This window comes from Cimex lectularius, unplaced genomic scaffold (genome assembly GCF_000648675.2).
Source record: "Cimex lectularius strain Harlan isolate CLEC.00 unplaced genomic scaffold, Clec_2.1 scaffold222, whole genome shotgun sequence".
Taxonomy (NCBI): domain Eukaryota; kingdom Metazoa; phylum Arthropoda; class Insecta; order Hemiptera; family Cimicidae; genus Cimex; species Cimex lectularius.
This window is the reverse complement of record NW_019392817.1, coordinates 795,369-819,638: the sequence shown is the minus strand read 5'-3', so window position 1 is coordinate 819,638 and position 24,270 is coordinate 795,369. Positions and strand designations below refer to the sequence as shown.

The following is a 24,270-nucleotide window of genomic DNA, read 5'->3' as shown; positions in this document are numbered from 1 at the left end:
AAATGGTCTGAATATAATAATTTTACCTCATGTGATATGTCAAGAATCGGGTTGTCTTTTATCCCTCTCATATATGTACATATTTGAACATGGATAAAATATACAAAACACTCAGACAATTGCATTGTGACATTATCTGTTGGGTAACAACCAGGCTCCTCGTAATAAATGGACACTATTGACTGAAGTTGATAACATATTTTCTTTACATCATGCATTCATAATGGCGTTGTTTATAACAATATTTCTAAACAATTAAAGTTAGGCTTATATGTGTCTGTCAAACAAAATCACCGAGAAGAAATAGATCATAGCAGATCGGTAACAATCAAACTACACATTCAACATATTTAATGTCTGTTTTTGAAATGTCATTTTGTTTTTGTGTATAGCTTTTGTTTACTATGTATGTGGTTTATTATTTGTATATTTGCTATAGTCGTTGAATGTTTTCATTGATTAGAGAAATTGTTATGTTTTTGCAATGTTATTTAACTAGGTGCAAGTACAACCTAAAAAACTACAGTTGTATTTAAGTTCTGTTCCCCCTTTTATTTTTATTATTGGTGCGTATTGGGAAAAAACCCGAGGCACGTAAATTTTTATTTTTTGTCTATTTTCTCATAATACAAAAAGTTATGATCTAACTCTCCAGGACAGAGGGATACGAACGGGGCTTAACTATTTCAAATTGCTACATACTTGGCAGTGTACTTTTTTTGAAAGTTTTTTGATCTCCGAATAATCAAATTTTTTTTAGTTGAATTCAATTTAATTTGGAACAACTTCTTGTAAAAAACTATTTATTAGGCAAGTGACTAGGGATTCAGGAGTGAGCTGTGAGCGTGGCCCTCTCTAGGGGTGAGGGGCGATGGCGTGAGGGCAAGAGGAGAGGCGAGGGTAGGGCGACGACGCGACGTGGGTCTCCCGCGGTCGGTAGATTCGATGGAGTGGGGATCCCAGTCCTGAATCAAGCTCAGTCTCCAATCCTCGTGAGAGCTGGTGACTGTGTCCGCTGTGTTCGTTCTTTCTTTTCTCCGCTCAACTAGTCTTCCAAAAGTTGGTGTCGATCTTTTCCTGTGAGTTTTCTGAGAGCATAAGTGCCGAGTTCAAGGACCCCGGGTCTGAGAGTATCTTCGAGCTGTCGATAAATAATTTCTTTCGAGGGCATGATATCATTTTTAAAAGGTAAGTTACAGCGTGCTTACCCCTTCGTTTTCTATCCTAGAACCATCTCCACTTAATTCTCTAGCTGATTTAGAACATATTTACAGGTATACCTTTGTAGTAAATATCATAGTAATGGAAATCCCTCCCATAGTTCAAATATTCGGTTTATCATTAGATTGGATCGAACAACTTCCTAATCTTCCCCACATACACCACATTTAATTCCAGCTATTTTAAAAATTTATCACTTACATAAAATTGTCAGATTATTACGATACAATCTGACTCGTGACATCTGTAGTTTTTCATACTTGCTTGTTATTCAATTTCTGGGTAACTTTTTTTCTAAATTTTTTAAAAGGAACTATTCATTCCCTAATGTAGATTGGATCGTTTATTATAGAAAATATTTTAATAGGAAATGAGAATATAATATTAAATGATTTAAAAAGAAAGTATTAGTGGCGAATGTGAAATTTTATATTTCAAAATATTCCTCTCTTAAAAACATTTAACCATTTAGTTTTAAATATTATTTGCTGTATACTAGAAAGTATATATTTTCTATTTATTTGTACTGACAAAAAATGTCAGAACATAAGATTTAAATACAGTTTTTTAAATTTTCTATTTAAAACAATAAAATAAAACAAACGACCCTCAAATAGTCCATTTTTTAATGCATCACTCCCCTCGCCACAATTTGAGAAGAAAAAATAAAATTCTAAAATGTGAGCAAATGATTATTTAATAATACAGATCGTGTATTTTTAATATATTATATATTATTATATTATAATATAATATATATATATTTAAATTACTAAAATTACCCAACAAAGTTTCATGTGTTAGAAGTAAGATTTTCGAGTGAAGGTATCATTCATTCCACGTCTTACAAACAACTAAAAATTCATATGAAATAATTCATTTTTACTTCTATTTTAAGTTGGAAAGATGGGTCGCAGGATGCGAAAGGCAATTTCGGATAATCTAGGGATAAACGGGCAATTGGTGGAATTAATTGCTCCTTCCAGCGACGTGTAAGTCAAGGATCTTTAAAAAATTAGATAAATATAACGAAATCAAAGGAAAAGACAAGAGATAAAACAACGTTCAACTTTTATCTCATAGCTATATTGACTTTTAAAAGAAAATGTGTTTGATGTGAATAGTATGAATCTTATATTGCTTTGTTCCGGTTCCACTGGATTAAAAAGTCACATAAACTCTATTTGTAACATTAATTCCAATAACAAATTGTTCTACTGGAACATACTTGGATTTAAGCGAGGTTAGTTTCATAGGATATTAAATTACTTTAATTTAAATTTCATTTTCAAATTTGACAAATATTTGAAGAAAGTCATACTTTAGAGTGAGTCTTGAATGATGTAAAAGCAAAACTATTAACGATATTTTTAAACATCTGTCACTAGAAAAACATATCTGATGTAGTTGCGAAAGCTCTGAAGTATGATATAATTACTTTAAAAAACTCATTTTAGTCTACGTTAAACGGATAACAAATTAACGGTTTTTTAAGGTTTACATCTTCTAAAAGCAATTAATCAGATAATAGCAGCAGTGATATTTATAATCATCTGGAAGGACGTGTGAATGGAATTGAAATATATACAATCCAAAACAAAAGCTAACGGCTTCAAGTATCTCTACCATTAGAAATAGTAAATGAACTTGCTAGATTCATACATTGACTATCAAAAGTGTCATGACATGGGAGTTACATCATAAAGGGGAACTGTTATCTAGTAACGTTATCGCACAGCTTTGTGTTATTTGATTAGGAATTACTTCGAAATTTTTGAATTAATTTTTGGGATACATAAATTAATCAAATAAAAAGGCCAAAGGTTAAACCAGCCCATGAATTTACGTATGTTGGCAATCATATCAAAAAGGTCAAAGAAGTGATTGTGAATGTAACAGAATCAAAACTTTTTAAACCCTTATGGTCTTACCGTCAAGTCAGGCTAGGCGATTGTTTTTATCTGATACAGCAATATTTTATGATTTTAGTTTAGTTTACTTAGTTACTTAGTTTTATTAGTTAGATACATTTAGTTACTTAGTTTTTACCCCATCAAGTAAAAGAGGCAGGTAGAGAGACAGACAGAGGGACGGGACTCATTAAACAATTACGCATGTACAACTAGCGTGAATTTAACTTGACATTTTTATCATTATTCATTAATCTCTTCGACGTTATCTATCGACGATAAATACGTTGGCCAAGTTCAATGATCATTTATCGCAGAGAAATAGCGTTGAATTGAGTCTCGTACATTTTCTTTGACTCTCTTTTCTTGTCTAGTGGATAAGGAAAGTCCTTTGAGCTATCATATATTAAATATAAATGCGAAAGAACTCGGGATCTGTATAAAAATAGGTGAAAAAGGAGGGAATGAAAGGATGGTCTACAAAAACAAATTGTTACATTGGCGAGCGTCTGGTAATTTCACCAGCCACAGGGCCTTACAATTTATTCAAATTGGATAATAATTTGTAATAACGAATAAGTGATTTCTTGAAGTACCTCAATTTCATTTCTATTTTTTATTACATTCATTTCACTTCTATTACAATAAATCGATAAATCGTGCGATCAGTTCTACAAAAAGGATTTACAAAACATATTTGTACACAAAATAAAATATTTATATATACATAAAATATTTGTAGCATGCACGGAGTGAATTTTCCTTCTAGGAACAAAACAAATGCCTTGCTAGATGTACACTAGTTCAAGGTAAAAAAAAAAAAAAAAAAAAAAAAAAAACTTGTTGAGAACATATTATGTACTACAATAAAATAGTTATTTTTATGAATGAAAGAAAACATTGGGAAGACAAGAAAGATTAGCATTGTTACATGACTTGAGTGTTGATATTATTGTTTATCTGATTCGTTCTAAAACTAAGGATAATCCTTTTCTTGCCAAGAGACAATCTCGTACTGACCAAGGTGAGCCAATGCCTTAGTATGTATATTTAAACACTAGTGTCATGAAAGACCAAGGGTCATCAGTCAAAATAGCGTTCAGATATGGAAGAGATTTGTTTAAAATATTAATACTTTTGAAATTTTTTGTAAGAGTCAATGGTAATGAAACTAACCTTGAAATATGCACGATTTTACAGTCGTCTCGTCTATTTCGAAACCTTGCCGTTTTGTATAGAATTCAAGTCACAATATATTTAAAAAAGGTCGCAGTGTCAGTTTTGTTTTCAAATTATTAAAGCGTTAAATTCGATTTTTATCTCTACACCTTTGGAGATATTTGAAGAAAGGACATCCATAGGAGAAAAATGGCAGGCGATTATATATCATCAGGTTTGTTGTAGAGCTGACTTGACCCAGATCCGTCCGGTTATCGAAGGCTCTCATTTGGAAAAGGCTTCCTAGGTTTCGCTCCCCCGGCTCGCCCTTTAATACATATTTGACAGCACCCAAAGTGTTTTTATTTTCTCTCTCAGACTGATTACCGCCCCTAAAACTGATCAAAATAACTTTCTGTATTGCGCGCTCGCGCGCGCGCGCGTTTGTGTGTGGTGTTTAGTGACCGTTACTTAATGATTAGTTGGAGGTCGTGAGATGCGGTCTGGTGTGACGTAAGTTTTAGAAAAACGTTTTCTTTATCGTGCCAACGTTTCGCTCTTTGTTGACATCATCTTCAGGGCCTGGGATTTTAAACATTGTTTAAATTATAAAAATACATGTGAAAAAAATGAATTATACAATTCTAGAAAATTTTAGATAAAAAATGGATTTATACAATGCTAGACAATTTTAGATTCAATCAAAGTATTTGTATTTTATTTATTTCTGTATTTCTTTTTTATTTCTGTATTGCCCTTGCCATCGATGAAGGTATAATTGACAATCCTTCAAGAAGGAAATTCATGTGGAACGTTTTGAAATTGTGAGATTCCTCTTTAACAATAACTCACAAACATCACTTACACCATTTAAAACAAAACAAACTTCCCTGAACAAATTAAAACTGAAAAGGACCAAAAGCGAAAAGACCGACTAGAACACTCAAAAAGACACCGACCTAATCCATTAAACATACCAACCTCGTAACTAAAATTTCGCTTCACAGAAATGACCCAACACTGAAGATAGCGAAATGCCGAAACGCGTCTGAGCCAACAAAAATATCGAGGATGGGCAAACCAAGACGATAGGTAACTACCAAACAAATTGTTTTAACTGTTGATAGGTTTTTTGATAAAAATAATACGTGTTTGTAGTGCATCTTACAAAGGGGAAAATGACAATTGATTTAACTTGCTCAAAAATACGAATTTACAGTCTGGAAGACAGTCATCAACTCTCGTGTTGTTAATGTTTGATTTTAACGAATTTTTATTTCATGTAAGCCAAATAATCTCTAAATTACACGGAAAAAGTTGCTTGCATACTAATAAGTTAGAAACCAGAGGGTGCCGCGATGACCAGTATTGATCAAATCGCGTACGACTTAATAACTCGCTGATTACAAGAGTGATCGCTGATTATGGGCTCTTGTGTGATCAAATAAAGAGAAAAAATAGAAATTGCATTTGTAACCTTAATTTCCTTTTAACCTGGGTAAGTATAATTGAATCACAATGGCGATGATTAAATTTAAGCGTCTTTGTTAAACATTGAGTCAATGCTAACGAAAAAATCTTTAATTTCTTGGGCTTCTTTTCAGGAACTAGACAACCATCAAATTCATTTTCTTTTTATTGATGGTTGTCTAGTTCCTGAAAAGAAACCTAAGTAATATAAAAAGTCAACCAACAACCGAAAAAGGAGAGTAAAAAATATAAAATCTTTAATGCTTGAACTGTTCAAAAAAGAATTGATTATTTGCGTTTGGGTTTTCTTATTTAATTTTATTTTATTACACTGACATGGGACTTTTTCCCCTATGAGAAAATCCCCTGTTTTTTAAAGGAAAATGCTTGCTAGGCTGCAGCACCGGGGTGGAAACATTGTAGGTTGGTCGAGACCGGGCTTGTTATCGAGCTACGACGTGCGTGACCTGCAATGCACCTCCTTTCTTCCTTGTCTGCTACATTACTCCGACAACTATTTTTATTTTTATGCTAGTCATTTTAACATAAGCTTTATCACTAAACGACTATCAGCGGGAGGGTTAGTACCGATTCAAATGTTTATTATTATTAATTTTTAAGGGCGTTTTAACGGCTAAGGTCATTTCACACCTTAACATCCCAAACCTTCTGTCTTAGTTTAGCCGTATCCCTTCTGAGTGCTATAAAGCTCTGACTCCAAACATTCACTCGTAAACTAATTTATCCTATTGCCATCCAAGCTTTAATTTATCCTTTTAAAATTCTTAATTTGGAAGGCCAAATGTATGCAAAAATCCCATTTTAAATTACATATAAAATGTATTTTATTTATTTTTTTTTTTTTAATTTTGAATTTTTGTTCCATAATCTAAACATTTCCCATAGGCTTATTATTATTACAATAAAACATTAATTTTGGATCTATTAGGTTTCGCGGTCCGATTGACCAAATAAATTCTTTAATTAAGGTTTTGGTCGAGATAAAAAAGTATTAATTTGGGAATTCTATTAGAATTATGGCTGTGACACAATAATTTTCACATTTAAAGAATTATCGTTGTTTTTAAACATTTGGAAATTGAGCATATCTTTTCTTAAAATATTTTGAATATAGTTAGCGAGGGGGGCGTCGGTGGCCGCAACGGTTTAGGCGTTGAAACTGCGCTCAACACTAAGATGAAGGTCTTAGGTTCGAATCTAGCGGCCCTGCATTCGAACCCGACATACAAATAAACGGTAAGAGACCCCAACACATCCAATGGAATAAATGCAATTTATATTGCCTGAAAAGTTGTGTTTTCATACCCTGTACGAATAAAAATTTATATGAACTCTAAGGGCTTCAGTACACTGAAGAATAAAAAACGGCCTCTCTCTATAATTTTACTTGTTTATTAGACAAACTTACTTTCAGTGCAATGATAAATTGTATTTCAGACTTTAAATAAGTGGAAACAAATGGAATCAAAATTTAAAACAACCGTTGAAATTATTAATCGCTGTCGTATTTGTTTTGTTGTATGATTCATTTCGGACTCTTTGATTTGTCTTTTAATCCTCGTATTGCTACGCTCACTGCATCACTAGTTTTAAGTTCCAAATGAAGGAGAAACCGGGATGCTCGATATTCAATTAACTGACAAATAACATCAGCTACTGCTGTATGTAAAGCGGCCCATAGACGGTCAATATTATTGTACAATGTAGATTGCACAATAATTTGACGGTTGCCCCTTAACGTTCAATAATATTGTACAAAACTTTGTTTGTGCAATGAACTTGAATAGTTTGAAGGCGATATCGAAGTTTGTGCAATATTTTGTGCACTTGCTGATACTTCACAAACTGACTGATATTGCGCAATAATGCCAACAGACGGTGCAATATTTTCCAGGTTGTACAATATATTTTCAACTTTTCGTCAGTCATGCAATGTATTGCACAAACTTTCAATATCGTCTACACACGATCAATTAAATTGCACAACCCAAAATATTGTGCAATAATATTGATCGTCAATGGGCCGCTTAAGGCGAAAACTTTCTTTTAGCGGCTGACAAAAGAGAAAATCTGCCATTATCCGGAAATATACTTGAAACTCTATTTTTTTTTTTTAAATTTCGGTTTTTGATTTTGTTTGATCATGTCCACTCTGCTTATTCTCACTGTCAAACACCTAAGGATGGCTTTGGTGCAATTAAAAATCCCTCAAGACTCCATTCGAAACATTATAAAACCTATAGTGCGTCATTGCGGGATATTATAACACAAGTGAATAAACAATTTTTACTGAATTTAATAAAATAAAATAGTCTCTTTATTAAAATGTTAACTGCTTTCGAAACATATAACCATATTTTGGATAAAGGATATGATTCTTAATTTAGTAACAGGTGCCGTAAAAAGAATCAAATGACCTTACAAATAGAAATTGTAAAAGCAATTGCTTTTACCCCATTCGCATTTAATTTTTTCATTAACTCATTTGATTTAATGATTAACGTTTCATTCAGATAATATTAATATATTCAATCAGCATGCCGATTTACCAGGAAAATCAGTGGAAACTGCTTTGCATTCACTGATAGGCAGGATTGAGAAATAATAAGGAATATACACGAGGCTGCTTCTTCGATATCCAAGGGGCGTTTGATAATGCTGATACCTCTCGCATTATATCAGCATTAGGTAATTACAATGTCGACCATCACCTTACTAAATGGGCGAAGACCTACTTGGAAGGAAGGATGGTCAATATGTGCTTAGGTGGTAGCAAGCTTAGAATTAATGTCTAGGGAGGCTGTCCATAGGGAGGCCGTTTGTCACCTCTTTTATGGTTAATTATAGTAAACAGCTTAATAGAACTTCTGAACAATTCAGGTTTCTACAGTCAATTATTTTCAGATGATACCATAATGCTCACGAGTAGAGATCCCCTATCTCTTTTACTACTGATGGAAAACGCCATGTTAACCTCAAGACTGGTGGAGGAAACCGTAGATCTTATCAATAGGATCTCTTCCCATGTTTGAGAACAAGGTAACCCTTATTTGGAAACCATCACATAAAGGACACCATGGTAATGAAAAGCGGATAGCCTGACCAAAGAAGATTCTAGTACTGCGTTTGTCGGGCTACAACCTTCAAAGGTCTAAGGCTGCCTATTCTTATGTCCGTTTCCGGACTTACACAGGATGGTCGTGCAGCCATATACCCCTGAAGTGGGCCTTCACCCTCACGTCACCAGGCGTTAGCCACGGCTGCAGCCGTCCCCAGGATGGACCACGGGGAGGTGCCTGGTCGGGATATGACGTGAGGGTCGCACCTTAGAAATATCTTACGTGCTAATGAGGGGTGCCCAATCTCCCCGTACACTGAACCCCGCCCAGGAGAGAAAGAGAGTGGGCACCCCTCATATATACAGGGTGAATTGCTACTCGTGCTACAAACTTCTCCAGTAGATTCTTCACCCTAAAATGAACAAAAAAGTTCATATTGTCCATGGTCCGATTCTCAACCATTTCAGAGTAATTTCGCTTTTTATCGATTTTGAAAGATATCACGTCCTGGCGTCGGAAAATCGTGATATCTTTTAATCTAAACATTTCTCTGAAAATCTAATAGCACCGTTGAAATTCCCGTTAATTTTTCAATAAGAAGATGACGGTGGCAAAATGTTTGGGCTAATTTTTTGTGTTTTATTTCAGCCAGAACTACAAAAAGAGTGGAAAATTGTGTAAATCGGAAAGTGTATAAAGTAATCCAGAGTTTCTAATTTTAGTCTCAGAAGGCAGCAAATTTGAGGAAAACTACCTGATTTAATAACGCTTCCAACGCACTCGTCATTTTCTTATTTAGTGGTTGTGAGACCAAGATGTTGATGACAAAAAGAGAAAAAATGGTGGTTCAAGGATTGCTAATGTTTGAGAGTGACTTGCTACTCGTGCTACAAACTTCACCAGTAGATTCTTGACCCTAAAATGAACAAAAAAGTTCATATTGACCATGGTCCGATTCTCAACCATTTCAGAGTAATTTCGCTTTTTATCGATTTTGAAAGATATCACGTCCTGGCGTCGGAAAATCGTGATATCTTTTAATCTAAACATTTCTCTTAAAATCTATAAGCACCGTTGAAATCCCCGTTAATTTTTCAATAAGAAGATGAAGGTGGCAAAACGTTTGGGTCTTTCTTCCTTGACCTTCTAGCTGTTTGTAAACTTCTTAAGCATTACATACTAAATGGGCATTAAATTAAATTAAAAAATTTCAATGGAATTATGATTTTGATTCTCTCTAAAAATTAACGGGGATTTCAACGGTGCTTATAGATTTTAAGAGAAATGTTTAGATTAAAAGATATCACGATTTTCCGACGCCAGGACGTGATATCTTTCAAAATCGATAAAAAGCGAAATTACTCTGAAATGGTTGAGAATCGGACCATGGACAATATGAACTTTTTTGTTCATTTTAGGGTGAAGAATCTACTGGAGAAGTTTGTAGCACGAGTAGCAATTCACCCTGTATATATATGGAGCACGTTTCCCTTAACCATCTGCTTCTTGCAGCAGAATAAGCCGGGCACTCCGAAAAAGTGTGGTCTGGTGTCTCTTCAGAACCGTTAGAGCACTGAGGGCATTCCGCCGTGTTCCGCATGCCGAATTTACACAAATACGTCCCAAAATCACCATGCCCCGTGAATATTTGGGTCATATAATGGTCTGTCTCGACATATTTACGTTTTAGTCTGTCACTTATAGAAGGCATAAGCGATGGGTACGACGGCCTTTGTCAGTTTCATCCCATCGTCTCTGCCATCGCGTAATTGTGTCCTGATGAATTCTGTTGATAATGTCTTTCTTTTCCGCCGATTCCATTCCTTGCGTTTCTTCATAGATTCTACGCCGTTTTTCAACTTCTAATATAATTGGGATTAATCCGGCAATTACACAGAGAGCTTCCGAAGGAGCAGTACGGTATGCTCCAGTGATTTTTAGTAGTATTTTTCGCTGCGCTGTTTCTAACGTTCTTCGTTGGGCTGACGCATAAACAGCTATGGCTATTGTTTTTCTTTGACGAAATCGAACGCCCCATGATGGTCCTGTTAACGCATTCATACGACAGATGGTTGTTGATATTCTATCTTTTCCTGCCTCTATATGTTTCTTAAAACTCATGCCTGCTCCTACGTTAAGTCCTAGGTACTTGGCTTCTTGGCAGTACTTAACTGTTTTATCTCCAACTTTAAGTTTGGGCCATGATCGTAAATTGAGTTTGCCAGTCAATAGTATTAATGCTGACTTATCTACTGCCAACATTAATTTGGTCTCGCACACCATTGCTGAGCTATTAATATTGCCGCATTTCCTTTGGACTCCAAGTCGCTACGTGTATTCGCTTCTATTACGACAGCGAGGTCATCTACGTATGCAATTGGATTTAGTCCTTCTGAATTACTTAATTTGTTTAGTAGGGGGTCTACCGACAATGTCCACAGCAGAGGACCCAATACAGAGCCCTGCACCCCTTTTTCTATTTCTCGCCCATGTCGGGCTACAACCGGTATTACATCACTCTATGAGCACAGCGTAAGAGAGTATTAATAACTAGGGCATGAAACAATTCCTTAAGGAGTGGAATCTGTCCCCCGGACATAGGCAATCGAAGGAGTTTGTGAAGGAGATCAAACCAAAAGAATCGAATTGGCTATTCTCTAACTCAAGGAAGGGAATTAGGAGGCTGATAGGTATCCTGATGGGCCATTGCCCTTTAAGAAGACACCTCTTCGTAATGGGTATTTTACCAGACCCCTTCTGCCGTTTTTGTGAAATAAAAGAAAAAACGGCACGGCACTACCTCGCAGAGTGTGATAGGTACGCCAGGTATAGATTCGAAACTTTTGAAGTAGAGGACATTACCAAATCACTCCCCGAGATAAAATGGTCCAAAATGTTGGGGTTTATGAAGAAATCCAAGAGGTTTATGCAGGACACGTGAACCGACCAAGTCCCGGACCCTTTAGGGATGGGGTACGAGTCTACCGAGGCATTTAACCCCTCGGGACTTGGTCGCCCGCCCTGCGTAATAAATATATTATCAATATCACCAAGATTAAATCATTCAACGAGGATTTTACTTATTCTTCGTGCATTAGTTAAGAGAAAATGAGTAATAAATATAATAATAATAATGCACAAACAAATAAGAATGATTAAACCACAACAATATTGGTGTGCTTTAGAAATCCGAAAGAACTTTGGGAATGAGTCTAAATGAGAAGAAAGGCTATTAACGTAGAAGATACGTTTCCAGGCCAAATGAGGAACTTGTTTATTGCCTATCATAGGAGAAAGAAACATGTAAATAAGTTTCTTCCCAGTTAATGATTTGTTAATGTCATTATAAATAAATAATGTTTTACTGTAAAACGTTAAATAGTACATGATTATATTATTTTTAATGATTTATAAAAGAAACTATCGAAAGCATTCTTTGAAATTTTCATTTGCTATTTTTTTACAATAAAAATAAGTCTTCATTATGAACAACAGTTTATTACTCATATAGAATTTTTCCCTGCAAAGTAGTTTTCGTATAGCGAAAACCAGTTGCAGTCATCCATTCAGTAATCACAATAAAATGAATCATGATGAGCCAACGCATGTGTTTGTCTTTTGGTATTGTTATCATATTCGACCCGATTACATTTATTGTTCCAGATGAGGAAGGATTTACAAGTAAAATTTTGCACATGAATTATTATTGTTGAAATATTGAATTACTTTCTCGTTCAGTTCTCAAGTATTGAAAATATTTGTTCGAGTCTTCAATTACTGTGGGAAGAAACGGTTTGAAAAAGGGAGTCATGTTGTGGGTGAAATAAGAATGAACAATATTTTATCATAAAAAAAAGACAATTATGTAATATAGAATGTTGGTGTTTTGAAGAAAGAAAACAACACTTGTATGTTTTCCATTTTATTAAATACTTTGTTGGATTCGTGAGTAGCGGGCAAGAATTCTTGACTTTCTTACTTTTTTAAAAACTCCATCATTTCCGTACATAGCTTTTTAGCACAAATAAACCATTCCTTTTTTCCAAAGTACATATTCCTTTCAAATTAAAAACAAGTTGTAAATTATTTTAAAATTATTAGTTGTAGTTAGTAACAGAGTAAAAACTAACTCAAAGGCAATCGGTTGTTAATTTAAAATTCGCTGCAAACATAGAATAATGCCTGTGGGTCTGGTAGAAAAAAAAATTGATAACGCAATGTATACTATGGGACCTTCTTGTACAAGGGACAAGCGTGAAAAATATCTACGTCTTGTTAGTATATTCTTAAGCAATTTTTGTTTGTATAATTACTTTTGCTTGGATGGAAGGTAAGGTTAAAGGGGGAGGGGGAAAAAACTGATATTAGTGTTCAGGTATGAAAATGAACCTTCAATAGCCACTTCCTTGAGAATAAAACGCGATAAATTTGTTGAGACATTGCAAGAATTGCTCATAATGCATTTCAAAACCAATTTATTGTAATGACACGTGTACGTACAATGTGTACGAATAGTATAAAAACCTCTTAACAAATACATTTAATTTTTGAACCATTCAATAAAGCCACTTGCTGAACAACATTATACGAATTAACTGTGTGGGATGTATTAACATAGCACTTGCTTTATTTAATGTAAATTGGGTTTCCCCAATAAATATCTAACACTGTTCAATTAGTTGAATAAAAAAATATGTCAAGGCAGTATTATTTTTAATACGTTTAAGTTCTGTAGATAGCGACCTTTCCTTGCAACGCATTTATTTGTAGACCCTTGACTCAGAGTTTCATATTATTTGCATATAAACAATGGGTGACAATCCTTTTTTCTAACAAGTTACCACTATACATAAATTTTTATAGGTACAAAAACTTATGAAATTAGTAATTGTATTATTTTGTATTAAATGTTAATTTATTCTTCAGTCATTCAGTTGAATGGGGATTGAAAAATAATAAAACAATAGCTGCAATTCCATATTTGCAGAATACAACCTCTTATCTTTGTATTTCTGCCATAAGTATGAGCTAACTACATTAGGACAGAATTTCATTTGCAAATACACATGCAAAATTGGGAAAGTAAATATAATCAAGTATTTAAAAAATGTGTATGTGGGGTAAATTTTTATATTTATAAATATCAAGTTGAACAATGAAATTGAAACCAAGTGAAACGTAAATTTTTTAATGAATAGGAGTTTGAGTCATTATATAAGCCCTTTTACGAAGTTTTGTTTGTAGAAAATCAATCCTTTTACTTCTGCATACGTCATTAAATCAGAAAAATACGACGTCTTCAACTCTGGTACGACTTTTGCTTAGGCCTTTATCTTTGAATTCAGAAATAATCTTTGGTCAGCTGTTGTGTTTAGATTACATATAATTTTGAGAAATTCCTTAAATATGGGCAGAGAATATTTGTTTGAGAATGCGGTTCCACTAAGCTTGCCCCAGCAGCTGGAAACTTGGTTTAAAGGTGCACTGCGCAAAATCGATCTACGACGTTTCTCAGTTTCGGCAATGTTCACGACCAAAATCCGGTTCCCAAACATTTGGTCGATATAAACAAACAAACGTATATATGTTATATTTATATATAATAATAATTATTTGTAAAGTTATGTGTTATACGTATATTATTCTTTGTTTAAAGGATTACATATTATTTTCGCTATGGGTTGGTATTGATAATACCTAATTGAGTATTTAATCCGTTCTCTAATAATGTAATCTGGCACGTTGTTTCGTTGTCAAATGCTTAACTTGAAATTATTATTGTGATTCCAGTATTTCGATTTTCGAGTGATTTAATTCCTTTAGAACAATTTTTATTCTTCAAGATATTTGTTTATTTATATTTTTTTAAATTACTTTCTTGTCATTGAATGATGTTTTACAGAACGGTAATCAGGCTCTATTGCGCTATCTCTCTTGTAGTAGATGATCTCAATAAAGATCGAAACGTTAGCACGATAAAGAAAATGTTTTTCTAAAACCTACGTCATATCAGACCGCACCTCACGATCTCCAAATAATCATTGTAATCAATTTTTCGTTACAAGTCCTCTCAACAATGCTTTTTCAATTACTTATTTTACTTAATATATACTAATTTATCCCTCATTTTGTTGTATTTTGTTATGTTTTTTCAGGTATTTCGTAGCTTATGAAGCTTATCGGTTACTTTCTTTATTCTTTGTCAAACCATTTTCTTTTAAATGCAACTTTTCTTTTAGGATTGGGGTAATAAATTTCAGGTTTTTATTACTTTCGAGCAATAATCTATTTTAAATATATATTATCCGTTATTAATTTTGTTGCACTGAAACATTTGCTTAAGCTATTACTGTATGTTTCTTTGTTATTATCACGCCATACCATTTTTGGTAGCAAACGTATTATATGATTTATTACTACTGCATTGGTATGATAAAACAACGGCATGTGGAACAGAAAATAAGAAAATGATCAACGCAAAAGTCGGACACGTGTGAACTTAACTCTGAGTGGACACAACAATAGACATTTCTATTAATAAATGTAATTTCACATTATAAATAATTAAGAATAGTCAAATTAAAACAATCTAATAACTAACATTTTCCTTCTATTATTAGTAATAATTGTATCCTTTGAATTTCTTACAAAATTCTCTATTGCAGATTTAGTCATTACACATTTTTTGAAAATTTGTTTCCAGTTTGTAAAAATTAAGCAAATTTAAATTGACAATTTTCATATATTTTTTTTGTTATTTTTCACACCATAAACACATCCTCTCGAAGCTCTGCACAATAGTTGCTGAAATCCATCTCAATGAAAACTCGGGGAATAATTTGTTAAGGTGATCCACGTCTCTTCCTTTGATACAAGTTTCAAAATTGAAAAATATATCAAATTTAGTTATGTACGAGATAAAGTCCGTCTGTATTAGGTAATGTCTTCTTAAGTCCGCATATATTATATGCCACTACATCAAACAACAAGTACTATTTGATTTCTTAGATTATAGTTGTGCAATTATATTCCTTTCAAACCTTTTCTATCTAAACTTTTCAATACCAACATTTGGTCCAATCTGTTTGAAAGGAAGAGCCTGAAACTTGCTAATTCTACAATTAAAATCCCCTGCGAGTAAAAACTTACTACAACGATGATCAAAAACAGTACCATTCATTTCATTATGTAAATGCAGTGCCTGGGTGGGCAATATACCGCTAGAAAAGCAATTGTCTTGGTAAAGCTTTGTATAGAAATGGAAATACTCTGGAATTGTGGTATTGTGTAAGCCCGTAGGTCGTGAAATGCAAATATTAAGAGTGTATAATCACAGCAGTGCCACTGGGTGGCCAGACCTATAGTGTAGTCTGTGATGTAAAAACGAGTTGGTTATCATGTGTGTTTCCGAGATCAGGGCAATTTCGATACGGTCTCGATGTAATAAAAATTTCATTGCATACCAAAAAGAATGTGTCAAATGTAAGAGTATTAATTATCATATTTGTCCCCTGTACAGAGGGTCTGGGTCATATGAGAGATTTTAGTGAATATGTTGTAAAGAGGTGCTAGTGAAAATTGATAACACGTGTTCGCGCCAAAAATTCGCGAATTATAATTGTTTATTTGTTTCCGAAATGCCGCTAATCTAGAATTTATCCTAGCTTTGTTCCCTCCCCATAATCCCTTCCTGTTGCTGCCTAGTCCTGCTCTAGTCCTGTTCGCTTCCGTCTCGCTTCCATACAGTCCACTGTTAATTAGCCTACAAGAGTGATTTTCTTTTAGTTTTCTTTCAGTTTTTCTCTTATTTTCAAGAAGCCTTTTTTTTCTTTCGTTTTGTTAATTATCGCGTTCAAAATAACGCGAGTGTCTCCTCCCACATCCTTAATGCGACACATCATACAGGGTTCGGACGGAGCCCCAAAGGTAATTAATAGACTAGGATTCTGTTTTATCTTTGGCCAGAGTTATTGCAGGTTCTAGCTATTAAACGGCTCTCCTCCCTGGTTGTCGAGAAAATCCAGCCACAGTTAACAAGTTAGTATTTTAATTTATTTTGTACTTTATTTTATTTTGTATTTTTATTTTATTTAACCAAATGTTATTGCGACCGACCAGCGCGTGCACATAAAATTTGGTCCTCCGGGCCGGATTAAATTTTTTTTCTGAAAACTAATTGTCGTCTATTTAAAGAATTTATCAAACCTAGCACAAGGATTAACAATTGTTTATTTACGCCTACACCTCTTGTACAAACCTCTTATCTTTCCGTTCTGCTCCCAAACCCTTTTCGTTTAGTTGTAAATAAAATTACCTTTTTTAACCAACAATATTCTTCGATAGCAATTTTAACCAATTAATTAGTAAATTTTTTCATATTTGGCAGAAACGTACTTTCATTAGAGTACCCACACCATACACTTCAAAAACAAAATATAAATTTGTTACTTGTTTACCTCCGTAAATTTTAATTCTTGCCTTCATTTATTCATATTTCGTTATCAATTACAATCACCAGCTTTACAAATATGCCTCCAAAAGCAGAAGTTCAGGAGTCAATCAAAATCAGATCCAAAATTGAACAATTACTCTTAATTAGAGAGGATGCCTTTGCCAGCCTAACATTTATCTGGAATCGCACTAAAACAGCAACAAGCGATCAACTGAGCGTTGTTGAATTATATTGCGATGAAACGATAGATTTGAAAAAAAAATTCGAAGATGCGAATCTTCAAATAATTCAGTGTAATGTCCTTTTGCCCACTGACGAACGTATTGATACTTCTAAGGCGAGTAATGCATTTTTGGACGTTTTGTTTTCCATTAAAGCGGCGTATTTAGATTTGAAAAAGCAAGTCGAACCTGTGATGGCATTAAATGAAAGTCATAATTCCTCATGTAACCCGCTCCCTACAATACATTTGCCACAATTTAGCGGCACAACGGAAGATTGGCCCGAGTTTTTTGCACTTTACAATTCATTAGTTCATAACAACTCCTCTTTGGAAACAACACGAAAATTTCAATATCTCCAGTCTGCATTAAAAGGTGAAGCTCTGTCTACCATTTCAGGATTTAAACTATCTCCTGAAAATTATCTCTTGGCTTATGGTGCTTTAAGAACCCGCTTTCAGAACGACAGAAAAATAGCATCAATGTATCTTGCGAAAATTCTCAACTTTAGACCCTTGAGTTCCCAAACTCTACCTGGTCTTAAGAAATTTCTCAGTGTCCATCAAACTTCAGTTAATGCCATTAAGGCTCTTGGTATAAAGGACCTGTCCGATTTTTTACTTTTCTCTCTTGCTTTTAAAAATATTGACTCTTACACCAAAAGGGGATTTGAAAATAAACATTCCTCTGATCAAATCCCTTCGTACCACCAATTCATTGAATTAGTTACCAATCAAATTCGAACTGTGGAATGTTTAGAATCTCCTATTGCTGGAAACAACTTAAGAACTAGATCCCAACAGCCGCACATCTTGATGATCGAATCCTCCCCTAAAGTTAGAGATCCAAAACATGTTGTTACCTCTTCACAGTCACGAGATTTTACGTGCCCATATTGCCAAGAAGTACACCTTTTATTTAAGTGTCCTTCGTCTTCAAAAATTTCCCGAGATTGTAAATATAATTTTTTACGCACAAGCAAGCGGTGTTTCAATTGTTTGGGAAACCATTCCCGCTCTAATTGTAAGTCACGTGCCTCCTGTCGGGTTTGTCATAGCACTCGGCATCATACCATATTACATCCTGAAAAACCCTCTGCGATAAATTCTTGTCAACAAACCTCACCGTTCCCTCCGTCTACAAATCAAGAGATTAATTCCGCCTCTGATACTTCTGTTTGTGTTCAATCAATGTCATGTCGCCTTGAAAATACAGTTTACCCAAATCGTCAGGTAATCCTAGGGGCAGTGAAAGCTCTTATCAAAGACAAAGAAGGAATTTTCCGCAACATTCGTTGCATTTTAGTTCCTGGCTCCCAAATATCTGCGATAACAGATTTAGCCGCTCGCAGCTTAGGGTTAAAGATTGACCCTGCTTCCATCACTGTTTCAGGAATATCACAGTGTTCTACTTGCCATTATGGTGTAACACATTGCTATCTTCAAGCGTACTCCACTTTAGATTCTTTACAATTTAAAGCGGTTGTATTGGATTCAATTTCGAATAATGCCCCCTCTATTTCTATCTCCTTGGATATTTACAACCGATTTCGGCATCTTAATTTAGCGGATGATGAATTCCATGTTCCGTCCCGTGTTGACCTTCTTCTAGGAGCGGACCTGTTCCCAGATATTTTAATTCACGATGGTTCCTCCTTCAAAAAAGGTTATCCTTCTGCCCTTAAGTCCATTTTCGGGTGGATAATTGTAGGTCCTACTCATGCAGCCGGAAGTCTTGATTCCGCTGACAGCTTGCTTACTAATTGCAGCTTGACGGACACTAAAGAAATTTTGGGAAACAGAGGAAGTCATCTGCAACATACCCGATGACCCTTTGTCCCACTATGCCGAGCAGCACTTTAAAAAAACCCATACCCGCAATTCTTCTGGTAGATATATAGTCGCTCTGCCATTTAAACCCAATATAGAATCCATTGGCGAAAACAGTTCCATCGCTCGCCAATCCTTTTTTCGCTTGGAAGCGAGGTTGCAGCGTAACACTTCAAAGTATAAGGCATACCTCACTTTCATGAAAGAGTATTTGCAATTAGGCCATATGATACCTGCCGTGAATTCTGCTCCTTACGTAATCCCCCATCATGTAGTCTCAAAGGAGTCAAGCTCGACGACAAAAATTCGTGTCGTTTTTAACGGTTCCCAAGTCGATTCCACAGGCCTCTCTCTCAATTCTCGTTTATTATGTGGCACCAAGCTTCAGAAGGATCTCCCTGAAATATTAGCGACGTTCCGATTATATCCAATTGCTCTTTGTGCAGACATACAGAAAATGTATAGACAAATAGAGGTACGTCCGGAAGATAGAAACTTCCAACACATTTTCTGGCGTCCTTCTGTGGAATCCGAACTTAGGGAATACGAACTAAAAACTGTGACCTATGGTCTCGCCCCTTCAGCCTTCCTCGCGATTCGCGTCCTCCATCAACTTGTCCAAGATGAGGGCCAACCTTATCCCCATGCATCCCGAGCCATTCTTCAAGAAACCTACGTCGATGATATCATTTCCGGCGCCGATGACCTTGAGGCCGCGTTGAAGTTCGACATGACCTGCAAAGTTTGTTGCGCCTTGGGGGTTTTGAGCTTCGGAAGTGGGCTAGTAATCTTCCCGAAGCATTAAACGACTTACCTCAGGATCACATTGAATCAAAATTGAGTTTTGCAAACCCTGACGAAGCTTTGAAAATATTGGGTCTGTCCTGGTGTCCTAAGCTCGATGTCTTTTCTTTTGATGTCATCCCTTTTAATAATAAAATCACCAAGCGTAACGCGCTTTCTTATATTGCGCGAATTTTTGATCCCCTGGGTTTCTTAACACCTGTCACCTTTGCTTTAAAATGTTTTCTACAACGCTTGTGGTTATGTAGGATTGACTGGGACGATGTCGTCCCACCATTGTTGGAAAGGTTGTGGCACGAAATGACGGTCGCTCTTGGTTTGTTGAGCTTCATACAAATTCCTCGCAACGTAACTTGTGGAAAATTAAATTCTATCGATTTCGCTGGGTTTTGTGACGCCTCAGAGAAAGGTTTCGCGGCAGTCTTGTATCTCATTGCTCGTTGTGAAAACGGATCTAACGTACAACTGTGGAGGGCGAGGTCAAGGGTTGCTCCTTTGAAAAGCCTGACTATTCCACGGTTGGAGCTCTGCGGTGCAGTGTTGTTAGGGAAATTATTAAAATCATGTTTAACCTGTGCAATCCCTAATGCAATCGCCTCTATTAGATTATTTTCCGACTCTGAAATAGTTTTATCATGGCTACTAACTCCTCCGCATTTACTTAAGACCTTTGTCGCTAATAGAATTGTATTGCTGTCGGAGTTAGGCCCTCAAGTCGAATGGTCACATATCAGCACAGAATCTAATCCCGCAGACCTGGCTTGTAGAAGATCCGGAGAAATTTGTTTCTTCCGATCATGGGCCTCCATTCTTGAGCCAAGAAGTTAACTTGTGGCCACCGCCTTTTCAGCGTCAAAAGGTTATCACTTCCCTCCCTGAACTCAAAGAAATTAAAGAGTGTCTTCACCTAAAGGAAGACAATTCTAATCACCTCTTCAACGAAATCGAGTGTCATTCGAGCTTTGTTCGTCTGCGTCGTGTGTTTGCTTGGGTGTTAAGATTTTTGCATAATACGAGAGAGCAAAACCATAATGATAAATATAATGGGCCACTCTCTCCCAAGGAACTCAACGATTCAGTAATTATTCTTGTTCGACTTACCCAGGAACATTATTTCAGGTATGATTTTGAAAATTTACGTTCCAAAGGGTTCCTCAAAGGGAAACTTGCTCCTCTCACGCCCTTCGTTGATGCGGTGGGGATTCTCAGGGTGGGCGGCAAGCTTCGACAGTCAAACCTTGATTATGATTCAAAACACCCTTACCTCCTTCCGAAAGAGTGTCATCTTTCCAAATTGATTTGCCTCCATTACTATTATTCATCTCTTCATTCCGGCCCAAACACTGTTCAGGCTTTAATCCGGGCAAAGTTCTGGATTTTATCACTACGAGGCCTATTACGAACGTGTATCAGGAGCTGCCTAACTTGTTATCGATTCAGGGCTTCCAACTTTCAACCTCAAATGGGTGACCTTCCGGCTGTGTTACTATGTCCCGTCCTTTCTCACATGTAGGCGTCGACTTCGCGGGTCCCTTCACGGTTCGAACCAACCGGTCAAGAAAACCTTCTCTCATGAAAGGTTACTTGTGCCTATTTGTGTGTGCTGCCACAAAGGCAGTACATTTAGAATTTGTTTCCGAGCTGAGTACTGCATCCTTTTTGGCCGCGTTGGACAGATTTGTAGCCCGACGTGGTCTCCCCAACGAAATCCTGTCTGATCATGGAAGAAATTTCGTTGGTGCGAACAAATATTTAAAGGAAGTCATTCAGTTTTTGAAAGATCACAACTCAGACATTTGCGATTTCCTTGCCTCCTGTGAAATCACCTGGCGTTTCAGCCCCCCTTATTCTCCACACTTTGGTGGAATTTGGGAGGCAGCAATTAAATCTGCCAAAGGTCTCCTTACACGCATGTTGGGGAACTCGACTGCAACATTTGAAGAGTATGCTACATTGTTTGCTCGCATCGAGGAGGCCTTAAATAGTCGTCCTCTGTGCCAACAATCATCTGACCCCTCTGAATCCACCCATTTCTTGTCTCCCGGACATTTTTTAACCGGTGCTGCTTTATTATCGCCTCCTGAACCTGAATACCTCGAAAACGAAACTCTTAAAACTCGATGGGAGAAACAAAGACAGTTGTTTCAATCCTTTTGGCGACGTTGGAGTAAAGAGTATCTGAATCACTTAATGCAGCGCAATAAGTGGTCTGGCCAGTCAACCCCGCCTAAAGAAGGCGATTTAGTTTTTGTAAAAGGCGTCCTCTCTCACCCCTTGTCATGGCCTGTAGGCCAAATAGTTAAATTGCTTCCTGGACCGGACAAAATTCCTCGTGTGGCCGTTGTCCGAACCGCTTCAGGGACATATACCCGCTCGTTAGTTGGTCTCGTCCCGCTACCAAGCATTCTTAAGGAATAATATCCCTTCTCTCAGTACATGTAAATATTGTATATAGAAATTGGTGATGGAAAATTGTTATAATTTTGGTGGGCGGTATGTTCGCGCCAAAAATCGCGAATTATAATTGTTTATTTTGTTTCCGAAATGCCGCTAATCTAGAATTTATCCTAGCTCTGTTCCCTCCCCACAATCCGTTCCTGTTGCTGCCTAGTCCTGCTCTAGTCCTGTTCGCTTCCATACAGTCCACTGTTAATTAGCCTCCAAGAGTGATTTTCTTTTAGTTTTCTTTCAGTTTTTCTCTTATTTTCAAGAAGCTTTTTTTTTCTTTCGTTTTGTTAATTATCGCGTTCAAAATAACGCGAGTGTCTCCTCCCACATCCTTAATGCGACACATCATACAGGGTTCGGACGGAGCCCCAAAGGTAATTAATAGACTAGGATTCTGCTTTATCTTTGGCCAGAGTTATTGCAGGTTCTAGCTATTAAACGGCTCTCCTCCCTGGTTGTCGAGAAAATCCAGCCACAGTTAACAAGTTAGTATTTTAATTTATTTTGTACTTTATTTTATTTTTATTTTATTTAACCAAATTTTATTGCGACCGACCAGCGCGTGCACAACACGGCATTCAATAATGACACATCTACACAGGTTAATCATTAATATTTTGTTGTGAGAAGCCATTTGCATTCTATAAAAGAATGTGCCAAATGTAGGGGTATTAATTATCATATTTGTCCTATACAGAGGGCCTGGGTCATATGAGAGATTTTAGTGAATATGTTATAAAGAGGTGCTAGTGATATATTGATATTGGCACACTTAACACGACACTCAATAATGCCACATATATACAGGCTAATCATTAATATTTTTTTATAATTTTCGTAAAGACATGGTGAATTATCTGAAGTTCATGTTATGTATTAAAAAATAATTATTCTGAAAGAAATGCCGTGTTTTAACTTTCGTAGAATAAATATGGTTCAATTTGAATAAACGAGCTATCCTGTGCATTTTAATTATGTAAAACTGCCGTGAAATCTGAAGTCAAATTGTCAAAGAAACGTGTAGTTCGTTCACGTTTACCAATGACAAAATTGTTACAAAATCCACAAATAATATTATATAATGAGTCGTTAATCGATTTCCTGCGGAACATTGCTGGTGTTTTGAACAAAAGTCTCAAGTATTGATTGTAAGGAAGCAGAATTAGTCTCATCGTTAGGTTAATGGAATGCTCGTAGCACTCTGTGAATGGGAGAATTACGAATTGACAACGCTTCAATGATACCCTGGCATCACACCACAATTTTAAATGTAAAGCCAACAGTTCAAAATAACTATGTGTAATGTGTATAGTGTATAATACGTTAGCAGTTTACTTAAAGTAATTAATTAGGTTTTAGTTTTACCGCTTAAGAATCAAATCGAAAACGACGAAAAAAGTTATGGTTCTTTTCCTTTATACTTACCCCATCTGTGCGTTTGTTCGACAAATGCTACGTCATTCACAACCATCCAGATTTTCAAGGCTTTGACGAACTGAAAGCAATAAAATTTATGAAATGTAAATTTAAAAATATGTAGTAAATTTAAAATGTAAATTATTTGCCTTTAAAAAAATAAACGTTTTGTATTTTAGTCTTGATATATACTATTTTTTTTAACGTTTGAATTGCTTAAACAATACACGTTTCACAAATGAGTTTCAGTTTCATTTTTCT

General features: G+C 35.7%; 2 protein-coding genes across 3 annotated transcripts in view; both read left to right on the top strand.

Moving 5' to 3' along the window:
• LOC106672353 (monocarboxylate transporter 5-like) overlaps positions 1 to 24,270 on the top strand; it is a 54,383-nt gene that overhangs the window by 5,172 nt on the left and 24,941 nt on the right. The window contains exon 1 of one of the 2 annotated variants that reach the window (XM_014403710.2): positions 928 to 1,188. The exons of the other annotated variant lie outside the window; for it this stretch is intronic. The gene's annotated coding sequence lies outside the window, so the exon portion shown is untranslated. Of the gene's footprint in view, positions 1 to 927; positions 1,189 to 24,270 lie in introns of those variants that run through there. 2 annotated transcript variants of the gene reach the window in all.
• On the top strand, positions 19,568 to 20,146 carry LOC106672332. Its single transcript, XM_014403678.1, has one exon. It carries the CDS (start codon positions 19,568 to 19,570, stop codon positions 20,144 to 20,146), a length of 579 nt encoding a protein of 192 aa, XP_014259164.1.